The following is a 12,320-nucleotide window of genomic DNA, read 5'->3' on the forward strand; positions in this document are numbered from 1 at the left end:
AATGGCACAAAAACTGGTTGGAAGGCAATGGTCAGCGTGACACAGAGTCTGCAGAGGGATACAGGCAGATGAAGCATGTGGAGACAATCTCAACAGATGAAAAAAATGTGTGGTTATAAACTCTGTCAGAAAGAATAGAGAACTCACCTCCAAACTCTTCCCACTCTGTAATTGGATCCTTGCTTCCTGAACCTACACTCAGTATGAATAGGTACCAACACCACCTCCAAAATAATCCTGAACGTCAGTACCCTGCAAGGTTGCGTACTCAGCCTCCTACTACACTCCTCATACACTCACAACTGTGTGGCCAAATTTCATCCCAGTTCCATTTACAAGTCTGCTGTTGACACCACCATTGTAGGTCTGATCTCAAACAACAATGAGACAGAATACAGGAAAGAGATTGAGTGGTTAGTGGCAGAGTATAAGGACAACAAACTCTCCATCAACATCAGCAAAATGACGGAGCTGGTCATTGACTGCAGGAAGGGGAGGGGAGGGTACACCCCTGTCTGTATCTGTGAGGCTGAGGTGGAGATGGTGGAGAGTGTCAAGTTCCTGGGAATGACAATCTGTCCTGATCCACCCACATCGACACAATGGTCAGGAAAACCAGAAACCTGGACTGATGCAATCTCTTCTTATACATCAGGACTCGGTCTGGTAAACCTTCGCCGCACTCCCCTGAGAACAAAACTATCCTTCCTCAGTTCAGAAAACAAACACTGCACAGAATGTGCCAAATGTGGTCTCGTTAAGGCCTTGTACAGTTAGAGGATGACGTCCCTGCTCCTCTACATGGAACCTCTCGCTATGAAGGCCAACATACCACCTGCCTTCTTTCCCACCTGCTGCACCTGCATGCTTCTCTTCAGTGACTGGTGTACAAGGACACCCAGATTTCATTGAACATTCCCCTCTCTCAATTTGTAGCTACTCAGATAATAATCGACTCCCTTGTCTTTGCTATCAAACTGAATAGCCTCATACTGATTCATATTGTACTGCATCCACCCTCCATTTTCCCACTCACTCAACTTTTCTAAATCACACTTTAATATCTCTGCATCCTCCTCACAGTTCACCCACCAACCAGATTTGTGGAGGTATGTTTGCTCGCTGAGCTGGAAGGTTTGTTTTCAGACGTTTCGTCACCCTATGTGGTAACATCATCAGTGAGCCTCCGGATGAAGGCATGGTCCGCTTTCGATTTATGTGTTCAGGTTTCCTTTCATTTCCTGTGGTGATGTCATTTCCTGTTCCTTTTCTCAGGGGGTGGTAGATGGGGTCTAACTCGATGTGTTTGTTGAGGGTCATGTCATTTTGTGGCTAGTAGTACCTGCAAGGTACTTTGTAAATGACATTAGTTTTGCTTGTTTGTTATTTTTGCAAAATGCCATGCAAGGACTGTAACAAATACTGCATTGGACAAACAGGCAGAAAGCTAACCACCAGGATACATGAACACCAACTAACCACAAAAAGACATGACCCTCTCTCACTAGTATCCTCACATACGGATGAGGTAGGACACCACTTCGACTGGGACAACACATCCATCCTTGGACAAGTCAAACAGTGACTCACATGAGAATTCCTAGAAACATGGCATTGCAACTGGAATTCTATCCACAAACACATCGACTTGGACCCCATTTACCAACCCCCTGAGAAAAAGAACAGGAAATTACATCACCACAGGAAATGATGTCACCACAGAAAATGGCATCACCAACCAAAGGAAACCTAAACACATAAATCGAAAACGGGCCATACCACCAGTGCTTCATCCGGAGGCTCACTGATGATGTTACCACATAGGGTGATGAAACGTCTGAAACTGAACCTTCCAGCTCAGCGAGCAAACCTACATCCAGAACCTCAACCTGAGCTGGAGAAAGTGAGGTCTGCAGATACTGGAGATCAGAGCTGAAAATGTGTTGCTGGAAAAGCGCAGCAGGTCAGGCTGCATCCAAGGAGCAGGAGAATCGATGTTTCGGGCAAAAGCCCTTCTTCAGGAATAAGCCCTTCTTCAGCCTGATGAAGGGCTTATGCCCGAAACGTTGATTCTCCTGCTCCGTGGATGCTGCCTGACCCGCTGCACTTTTCCAGCAACACATTTTCAGCCCTCAACCTGAGCTAAAAATTTTCTCAAAGCTTGCTTTCCAGATTTGTGTCATCTGAAAATTTGGAGGTATTACATTTCGTTCTTTCATTTAAATCATGAATTAATATTGTGAATAGCTGGGGTCCCAGTCCCTGTGGTACTCCACTAGTCACTGAATGCCACTCAGATAAAGAGCCGTTTATTCCTACTCTGTGTTTCCCGTCTGCCAACCAGTTTTCTGACCATCTGAATCCCAAATCCCACGGGTGTTAATTTTACACATTAATCGCTCTTGTGGGACTTGGTTGAAAGTCCAAATAAACCACAGTCCTCATTAACTCTGTTAGTTACATCCTCAAAGAATTTCAGCGAGTTTGAACCATGCTGATTCTGTTCCATCCTGTCACTGTTTTCCAAGGACTCAGTTGCACTGACCATTCCCATTTTCCCAGCTGCTGCTTGGTTTATAATTCCTGGTTTTCTCTTTGCTTCCCTTCTTAAACAGAGGGATAACATTATCTACTGTCCAATCCATAAGGAACTGCTCCAGAGTCTAACGAATCTTGGAAGATTGCCCCCGATGCATCCACTGGGCTGTAGATTTTCACACCCTGGGGATTTATCAGTGGTGATATCTTTCCAAATCAGAATGGTGAGCAGCTTAAAATCATACCATAGAATCCCTACAGTGTGCAAGCAGGTCATTCAGCTTAACCTCTGAAGAACATCCCACGCAGGCCCAGACTCTACCCTATCCCTGTAACCTTCCATATTCCATGGCTAATCCACCCGAACCTGCACATCGTCAGACCGTGGGAGGAAGCCAGAGTACCCAGAGGAAGCCCACACAGACACGGGGAGAATGTGATAGATAGTTGCCCAAAGCAGGAATCAAACCTGGGTCCCTGGTGCTGTGAGGCAGCAGTGAGAACCACAGCACCACTCTCTGACTTGGCAGGGGAAGTTGAGTGAGTGGTATCCCTATGTATTTGCTGTTCTGGTCCTCCTTGAAGGAAGTGGCTGTGGGTTTGCAAGGTGCTGCCTGAGGATCTTTGGTGAATTTCAGCAGTGCATCTTGTAGCTGGTACACACTGCTGTTACTGAGTGTGGGTGGGGGGAGGGAGGGGATGGTACACACTGCTGTTACTGAGCGTCGGTGGGGGGAGGGAGGGGATGGTACACACTGCTGTTACTGAGCGTCGGTGGGGGGAGGGAGGGGATGGTACACACTGCTGTTACTGAGCGTCGGTGGGGGGAGGGAGGGGACGGTACACACTGCTGTTACTGAGCGTCGGTGGGGGGAGGGAGGGGATGGTACACACTGCTGTTACTGAGTGTGGGTGGGGGAGGGAGGGGATGGTACACACTGCTGTTACTGAGTGTCAGTGGGGGGACGGAGGGGATGGTACACACTGCTGTTACTGAGTGTGGGTGGGGGAGGGAGGGGATGGTACACACTGCTGTTACTGAGTGTGGGTGGGGGAGGGAGGGGATGGTACACACTGCTGTTACTGAGCGTCGGTGGGGGAGGGAGGGGATGGTACACACTGCTGTTACTGAGTGTCGGTGGGGGGAGGGAGGGGATGGTACACACTGCTGTTACTGAGGGGGGGTGGGGGAGGGAGGGGATGGTACACACTGCTGTTACTGAGAGTCGGTGGGGGGAGGGAGGGGATGGTACACACTGCTGTTACTGAGTGTGGGTGGGGGAGGGAGGGGATGGTACACACTGCTGTTACTGAGCGTCGGTGGGGGGAGGGAGGGGATGGTACACACTGCTGTTACTGAGTGTCAGTGGGGGGAGGGAGGGGATGGTACACACTGCTGTTACTGAGTGTCAGTGGGGGGAGGGAGGGGATTGTACACACTGCTGTTACTGAGGGGGGGTGGGGGAGGGAGGGGATGGTACACACTGCTGTTACTGAGTGTCGGTGGGGGGAGGGAGGGGATGGTACACACTGCTGTTACTGAGCGTCGGTGGGGGGAGGGAGGGGATGGTACACACTGCTGTTACTGAGTGTCAGTGGGGGGAGGGAGGGGATGGTACACACTGCTGTTACTGAGGGTCGGTGGGTGGAGGGAGGGGATGGTACACACTGCTGTTACTGAGTGTGGGTGGGGGGAGGGAGGGGATGGTACACACTGCTGTTACTGAGTGTGGGTGGGGGGTGGGAGGGGATGGTACACACTGCTGTTACTGAGTGTGGGTGGGGAAGGGAGGGGATGGTACACACTGCTGTTACTGAGTGTCGGTGGGGGGAGGGAGGGGATGGTACACACTGCTGTTACTGAGTGTGGGTGGGGGAGGGAGGGGATGGTACACACTGCTGTTACTGAGTGTCGGTGGGGGAGGGAGGGGATGGTACACACTGCTGTTACTGAGCGTCGGTGGGGGGAGGGAGGGGATGGTACACACTGCTGTTACTGAGTGTGGGTGGGGAAGGGAGGGGATGGTACACACTGCTGTTACTGAGTGTGGGTGGGGGAGGGAGGGGATGGTACACACTGCTGTTACTGAGTGTGGGTGGGGGAGGGAGGGGATGGTACACACTGCTGTTACTGAGTGTCGGTGGGGGAGGGAGGGGATGGTACACACTGCTGTTACTGAGCGTCGGTGGGGGAGGGAGGGGATGGTACACACTGCTGTTACTGAGCGTCGGTGGGGGGAGGGAGGGGATGGTACACACTGCTGTTACTGAGTGTCGGTGGGGGAGGGAGGGGATGGTACACACTGCTGTTACTGAGTGTCGGTGGGGGAGGGAGGGGATGGTACACACTGCTGTTACTGAGCGTCGGTGGGGGGAGGGAGGGGATGGTACACACTGCTGTTACTGAGTGTCGGTGGGGGGAGGGGTGATTATGGATATGCCATTCAAGTGGCTGATTTGTCCTGAATGGTGTTAAGCTTCTTGAGTGTTGTTGGAACACTCCCCCCTTGCCCTGGATGGGGGCAGCTCCAACAACACTCAAGAACCTCAACACCATCCAGGACAAAGCAGCCCGATCAATTGGCACCACATCCACAAACATCCCCTCCCTCCCTCCACCGACGCTCAGTAACAGCAGTGTGTACCGTCCCCTCCCTCCCCCACCGACACTCAGTATCAGCAGTGTGTACCGTCCCCTCCCTCCCCCCACCGACGCTCAGTAACAGCAGTGTGTACCATCCCCTCCCTCCCCCCACTGACACTCAGTAACAGCAGTGTGTACCGTCCCCTCCCTCCCCCCACCGACGCTCAGTAACAGCAGTGTGTACCATCCCCTCCCTCCCCCCACCGACGCTCAGTAACAGCAGTGTGTACCATCCCCTCCCTCCCCCCACTGACACTCAGTAACAGCAGTGTGTACCATCCCCTCCCTCCCCCCACCGACTTTCAGTAGCAGCAGTGTGTCCCATCCCCTCCCTCCCGCACCGATGCTCAGTAACAGGAGTGTGTGAGTCTGTGTGTCTGTGTGAGTGAGTGTGTGTGTGAGTGTGTGTGAGTGTGTGTGAGTTTGTGTCTGTGAGTGTATGTGAGAGTGTGTGTGAGTGTGCATGTGTGTCTGTGTGTGTGTGAGTGAGTGTATGTGCGTGAGTGTGTGTGTTTTTGAGTGTGTGTGTGTTTGTGAGTGAGTGAGTGTGAGTACGTCTGTGTATGTGTGAGCGAGTGTGTGTGTCTGTGTGTGAATGTGTGTGTGTGAGTGTGTCTGTGTGTGTGTGTCTGTGTCTGTGTCTGTGTGTGTATGTGAGTGTGTGTATCTGTGTGTGTGTGAGTCTGTGTCTGTGTGTCTGTGAGTGTGTGTCTGTGTGTATGTGAGTGTTTGTCTGTGTGAGTGTGTGTTGTGTATATGTGTGTCTTCTAGGAGAAAGTGAGGTCTGCAGGTGCTGGAGATCAGAGCTGAAAATGTGGTGCTGGAAAAGTGCAGCAGGTCAGGCAGCATCCAAGGAGCGGGAGAGTCGACGTTTCGGGCATAAGCCCTCATTCCTGATGAAGGGCTTATGCCCGAAACCTCGACTCTCCCGCTCCTTGGATGCTGCCTGACCTGCTGCACTTTTCCAGCACCACATTTTCAGCTCTGTGTATGAGTGAGTGAGTGAGTGTGTGAGTGACTGACAGACAGACAGACCGGGGTCGGGGTGCGGCTGGGGGTGAGGCTGGGGATGAGGGTGGGGGTGTTGGGTAATGGTCAGCACTAACTGCTGATGGTTCTATCCTTGCTGCTGTTCCAGTGCCTATGATCCCAGCCAGTCGGAACCCCAGCGAGAGGCAGAGAGCAGTTTGCCAGTGACGGACAGTAAGTCAGACCCACAGGAGGATGAAGTAGGCCGACATGTGTAAGTACACGAGGAGATGCAGAGTGTGTGTTCAACACTCAGTGTTAAATACTGCACACAGCAATAAAAACTGAAATGGGAAATAAATGGTTTCACTCAGTGAGTGGTGAGCGTCTGGAATGCTCTGTCTGGGAATGTGGGGAAACAGCTTCAACTGAGGGAACGGGACGGAAACGATGAGCTGGGATAGGGAGAGAAAGGGCAAGAGGTCAGCACTAACATCATGAAGGCAGCTGTTGATGGATGGACTGAATGGCCTCCTTCCTGCCCCATATCCACCCAGTGATTCACAGCATGGACGGGGGAAGGGAATGTGGGATACACTGCCCGGGGGGGGGGGGGGGGATGGGAATGTGGGATACACTGCCCCGGGGGGGGGATGGGAATGTGGGACACACTGCCCCGGGGGGATGGGAATGTGGGACACACTGCCGGGGGGGGATGGGAATGTGGGATACACTGCCCGGGGGGAGGGGGATGGGAATGTGGGACACACTGCCCGGGAGGGGGGGTGGGAATGTGGGATACACTGCCCGGGAGGGGGGATGGGAATGTGGGACACACTGCCCGGGAGGGGGGATGGGAATGTGGGACACACTGCCCGGGGTGGGGGGGCGTTGGGAATGTGGGACACACTGCCCGGAAGGGGGGGGGATGGGAATGTGGGATACACTGCCCGGGAGGGGGGGGGATGGGAATGTGGGATACACTGCCCGGGAGGGGGGGGGATGGGAATGTGGGATACACTGCCCGGGAGGGGGGATGGGAATGTGGGACACACTGCCCGGGGTGGGGAGGCGTTGGGAATGTGGGACACACTGCCCGGAAGGGGGGGGATGGGAATGTGGGACACACTGCCCGGAAGGGGGGGGGATGGGAATGTGGGACACACTGCCCGGAAGGAGGGGGGATGGGAATGTGGGACACACTGCCCGGCGGGGGATGGGAATGTGGGACACACTGCCCGGGGGGGGCGGGGGGGGTGGGGGGGGGGGGGGGGTTGGAGGCAGGAAGCCTCTCAACCTTGAAAAAACTACTTGGATCAGCACTTACATTGTCATCACATTCCGGGCTGCGGACTGAGTGTGGGAAAGGGGGAATTAATGTAGATTCAGTGTAGCTATGGTTTAACAGGCTTGATGGGCTGAATGGCCAGAGAACAATACAGCACAGGATCAGTCCCTTGGGCCTGACTGGTCACTTCAGTCTCGGTGATTCTGTGACCAATGCCAGGATGGGTGTGAACAAAGAATCCCTGCTGTCCCTGTCCTGGGAGTGTTTGATGGGGGGACAGTGTAGAGGGAGCTTTACTCTGTATCTAACCCCGTGCTGTCCCTGTCCCTGGGAATGTTTGATGGGGGGACAGTGTAGAGCAAGCTTTACTCTGTATCTAACCCCGTGCTGTCCCTGTCCTTGGTGTATTTGATGGGGGACAGTGTAGAGGGAGCTTTACTCAGTATCTAACCCTGTGCTGTCCCTGTCCTGGGAGTGTTTGATGGGGGGACAGTGTAGAGAGAGCTTTACTCTGTATCTAACCCTGTGCTGTCCCTGTCCTGGGAGTGTTTGGTGGGGACAGTGTAGAGGGAGCTTTACTCTGTATCTAACCTCATGCTGTCCCTGTCCTAGGAGTGTTTGATGGGGACAGTGTAGAGGGAGCTTTACTCTGTATCTAACCCCGTGCTGTCCCTGTCCTTGGGAGTGTTTGATGGGGGACAGTGTAGAGAGAGCTTTACTCTGTATCTAACCCTGTGCTGTCCCTGTCCCTGGGAGTGTTTGAAGGGGACAGTGTAGAGAGAGCTTTACTCTGTATCTAACCACGTGCTGTCCCTGTCCTGGGAGTGTTTGATGGGGAGTGTTACACAGGGACAGAGTGTACACGGTCAGTGTTACACAGGGACAGAGTGTACACAGTCTGTGTTACACAGGGACAGAGTGTACACGGTCAGTGTTACACAGGGACAGTGTGTTCACGGTCAGTGTTACAGAGGGACAGAGTATTCACGGTCAGTGTTACACAGGGACAGTGTGTTCACGGTCAGTGTTACAGAGGGACAGAGTGTTCACGGTCAGTGTTACACAGGGACAGAGTGTACACGGTCAGTGTTACAGAGGGACAGATTGTTCACGGTCAGTGTTACACAGGGACAGAGTGTACACGGTCAGTGTTACACAGGGACAGAGTGTTCACGGTCAGTGTTACACAGGGACAGAGTGTACACGGTCAGTGTTACAGAGGGACAGATTGTTCACGGTCAGTGTTACACAGGGACAGAGTGTACACGGTCAGTGTTACACAGGGACAGAGTGTTCACGGTCAGTGTTACAGAGGGACAGAGTGTACACGGTCAGTGTTACACAGGGACAGAGTGCACACGGTCAGTGTTACAGAGGGACAGATTGTTCACGGTCAGTGTTACACAGGGACAGAGTGTACACGGTCAGTGTTACACAGGGACAGAGTGTTCACGGTCAGTGTTACAGAGGGACAGAGTGTACACGGTCAGTGTTACACAGGGACAGAGTGTTCACGGTCAGTGTTACACAGGGACAGAGTGTACACGGTCAGTGTTACACAGGGACAGAGTACACGGTCAGTGTTACACAGGAACAGAGTGTACACGGTCAGTGTTACAGAGGGACAGAGTGTACACGGTCAGTGTTACACAGGGACAGAGTGTACACGGTCAGTGTTACAAAGGGACAGAGTGTTCACGGTCAGTGTTACACAGGGACAGAGTGTACACGGTCAGTGTTACACAGGGACAGAGTGTGCACGGTCAGTGTTACACAGGGACAGAGTGTGCACGGTCAGTGTTACAGAGGGACAGAGTATTCACGGTCAGTGTTACACAGGGACAGAGTGTACACGGTCAGTGTTACAGAGGGACAGAGTGTACACGGTCAGTGTTACACAGGGACAGAGTGTACACGGTCAGTGTTACAGAGGGACAGAGTGTACACGGTCAGTGTCACACAGGGACAGAGTGTACACGGTCAGTGTCACACAGGGACAGAGTGTACACGGTCAGTGTTACACAGGGACAGAGTGTACACGGACAGTGTTACACAGGGACAGAGTGTTCACGGTCAGTGTTACAGAGGGACAATGTTAGTGGTCAGTGTTAGACAGGGACAGAGTGATCATGAATCATCCAAGGAGCAGGAGATTCGACGTTTTGGGCATTAGCCCTTCTTCAGGCGACAGGCGTATGCCTGAAACGTCAATTCTCCTGCTCCTTGGATGCTGCCTGACCTGCTGCGCTTTTCCAGCAACACATTTGTCTGCTCTGATCTCCAGCATCTGCAGTCCTCACTTTCCCCAGTTCACAGTCAGTGTTACACAGAGACTGAGTGTGCATTATCCATGTTATCGTTGGTGTTTCGACATTAAAATCAGCAAGCCTGGCCGGTATTGGACGCGTTCAGAAATCTGGTAGTCTGGGGAAGATGACAGAGCTGGGGAGGTGTAGGCTGTTGGCGGGGTTTTGTTATGATCATCAGCGTTTCAAATCAAGAAATTCCTGTTTTGGGGGTCTGTGCATTTCAGTAAACCCCAGGGTTTATGGAAAATAGTCTTGGTGTGGATCGAGACTCAGAAGCTGTTTGTCCATTCACTTCCACAATAACCTCAGCTGCAGAGCTCCAGTCCTTACCCTGGGTCTGTCTCTGAGCGACTCCCCGTCCTGACTTGGATTTAATATATCACCGTTCCTTCACTATCACTGGGTCAGAATCCTGGAATTCCCTCCCTCAGGGCATTGTGGGTCTCCTACAGCACATGGTCTGGAGTGGGTCAGGAAGGCCGCTCACCCCCACCGTCTCAAGGGACGGGTAATAAATGCTGGGTCCAGCCAGTGACACCCACGTCCCGGACTGTCAGCTGTCTGCTAGCCTTTGACAATGTTCCTTGTCATGTGACGTTCCTCCTTTTTAGAATTCCACTTGTTCCCTATCGGATTCCCTCCTCCAGTCTGGCAGTCAAAGATAAAGGGAAAAGCCTGATGAAGTTGACAGGAAAACTGAAGGAAGAGTCAGCGGTCCTCGAGATCTCACCGCCCCTGACTAATGTTGATGAGTATCTGATCATGGAGGCCTATCAGACAGCGACAGCCACTCTCTCCAACATTGTGAGTATTTGGGCACAATCAGAAACATTGCTGTCACTTTCTGCGATCATATCTCGTCCGAGTCACTATGAACATTCCTTCCAGCAATGTGGTCTTACCTCGATTCACTCCTTCAAAGCCAAACTCCTTCAGATCTCCAACATCTCCAATATACCACTCACATCTCCATTACCCATAGACCATTTCCGGTCTGTCATGTTGACTCGCTCACAACAAACTGCCTCACAGCCTACAGTCCAAACATCCTTTTGAGGAATTCTGCTTCCCTTTCCCTTTGACTTTCCTTCATTCTACAAATTCCAAAATCATCTAAGACTTGGAGTTCTTCTGATAACTCGACAAAAACCTTGCTAGATCAATTAACCTTCTTGTATGTTGGCTTTCTGTTTCACTTGGTGCTACTGTCTCTCTCTGTCTCTCTGTCTCTGTCTCTGTCTCTGTCTCTCTCTCTCTGTGTCTCTCTCTCTCTGTGTCTCTCTCTCTTTGTGTCTCTCTATTTCTCTGTCTGTCTCTCTCTCTCTCTCTCTCTCTGTGTCTCTCTCTCTCTGTGTCTCTCTCTCTTTGTGTCTCTCTATTTCTCTGTCTCTGTCTGTCTCTCTCTCTCTCTCTCTCTGTGTCTCTCTCTCTCTCTGTCTCTCTCTCTTTGTGTCTCTCTATTTCTCTGTCTCTGTCTGTCTCTCTCTCTCTCTCTGTGTCTCTCTCTCTCTGTGTCTCTCTCTCTTTGTGTCTCTCTATTTCTCTGTCTCTGTCTGTCTCTCTCTGTGTCTCTCTCTCTCTCTGTGTCTCTCTCTCTTTGTGTCTCTCTATTTCTCTGTCTCTGTCTGTCTCTGTCTGTCTCTCTCTCTCTCTCTGTGTCTCTCTCTCTTTGTGTCTCTCTATTTCTCTGTCTCTGTCTCTCTCTCTCTCACTCACTCACTCTCTCTCGCTTCATTTTTTGTTTCTGCTATGATACGGGGTAAACCCATCTGCTAATTGAAACCAGCCACACAGAAAAGCTCACCTCGTGCTGTGATCTGTTAAATTTTAGAGGTAAAGACCTATCCCAGAGATCACTATTTAAAGTAAAAAATAACAATTTTATTCTTTAGTCTGACAGGAAATATTAAAACCAACAATTATTTACAACTCCTTTCTCTTAGACCTATCTTTTACCTCCCACTCGACAATACTAGTAGAATATCGAACATTACAGCACAGTACAGGCCCTTCAGCCCTCGGTGTTGTACTGACCTGTGGAACCAATCTGAAGCCCATCTAACCTACACTATTCCATTCTCGTCCATATGCTTATCCAATCTACATTTAAACACCCATAAAGGTGACGAGTCCACTACTGTTGCAGGCAGTGTGTTCCACGCCCCTTCTACTCTCTGAGTAAAGAAACTACCTCTGACAGCTGTCCTATATCTATCACCCCTCAATTTAAAGCTATGCCCCCTCATGCTCGCTGTCACCATTCTTGGAAAAAGGCTCTTCCTGTCCTCCCTATCTAACCCTCTGATTATCTTGTGTGTGTCTATTAAGTCACCTCTCAACCTTCTTCTCTCTAACAAGAACATCCTCAAGGCCCTCAGCCTTTCCCTCCATACCAGGGAACATCCTGGTAAATCTCCTCTGCACCCTTTCCAAAGCTTCCACATCCTTCTTATAATGCGGTGACTAGAACTGTACACAATACTCCAAGTGCGGCCACACCAGAGTTTTGTACAGCTGTAGCATAACCTCATGGTTCCGGAACTCGATCCCTCTGTTAATAAAAGCTAAAACA

The 12,320-nt window shown here is 51.5% G+C and overlaps 1 protein-coding gene across 1 annotated transcript in view; it reads left to right on the forward strand.

Annotated features, from left to right (window-relative positions):
• spef2 (sperm flagellar 2) overlaps positions 1–12,320 on the forward strand; it is a 244,563-nt gene that overhangs the window by 173,017 nt on the left and 59,226 nt on the right. Inside the window, exons 26-27 of the mRNA XM_060847113.1 lie at positions 6,321–6,425; positions 10,360–10,552. Of these exons, the coding sequence (XP_060703096.1) occupies positions 6,321–6,425; positions 10,360–10,552 (298 nt within the window). The remainder of the gene's footprint in view (positions 1–6,320; positions 6,426–10,359; positions 10,553–12,320) is intronic.

The sequence above is a fragment of the Hemiscyllium ocellatum genome, chromosome 2 (assembly GCF_020745735.1).
Source record: "Hemiscyllium ocellatum isolate sHemOce1 chromosome 2, sHemOce1.pat.X.cur, whole genome shotgun sequence".
Classification (NCBI taxonomy): Eukaryota; Metazoa; Chordata; class Chondrichthyes; order Orectolobiformes; family Hemiscylliidae; genus Hemiscyllium; species Hemiscyllium ocellatum.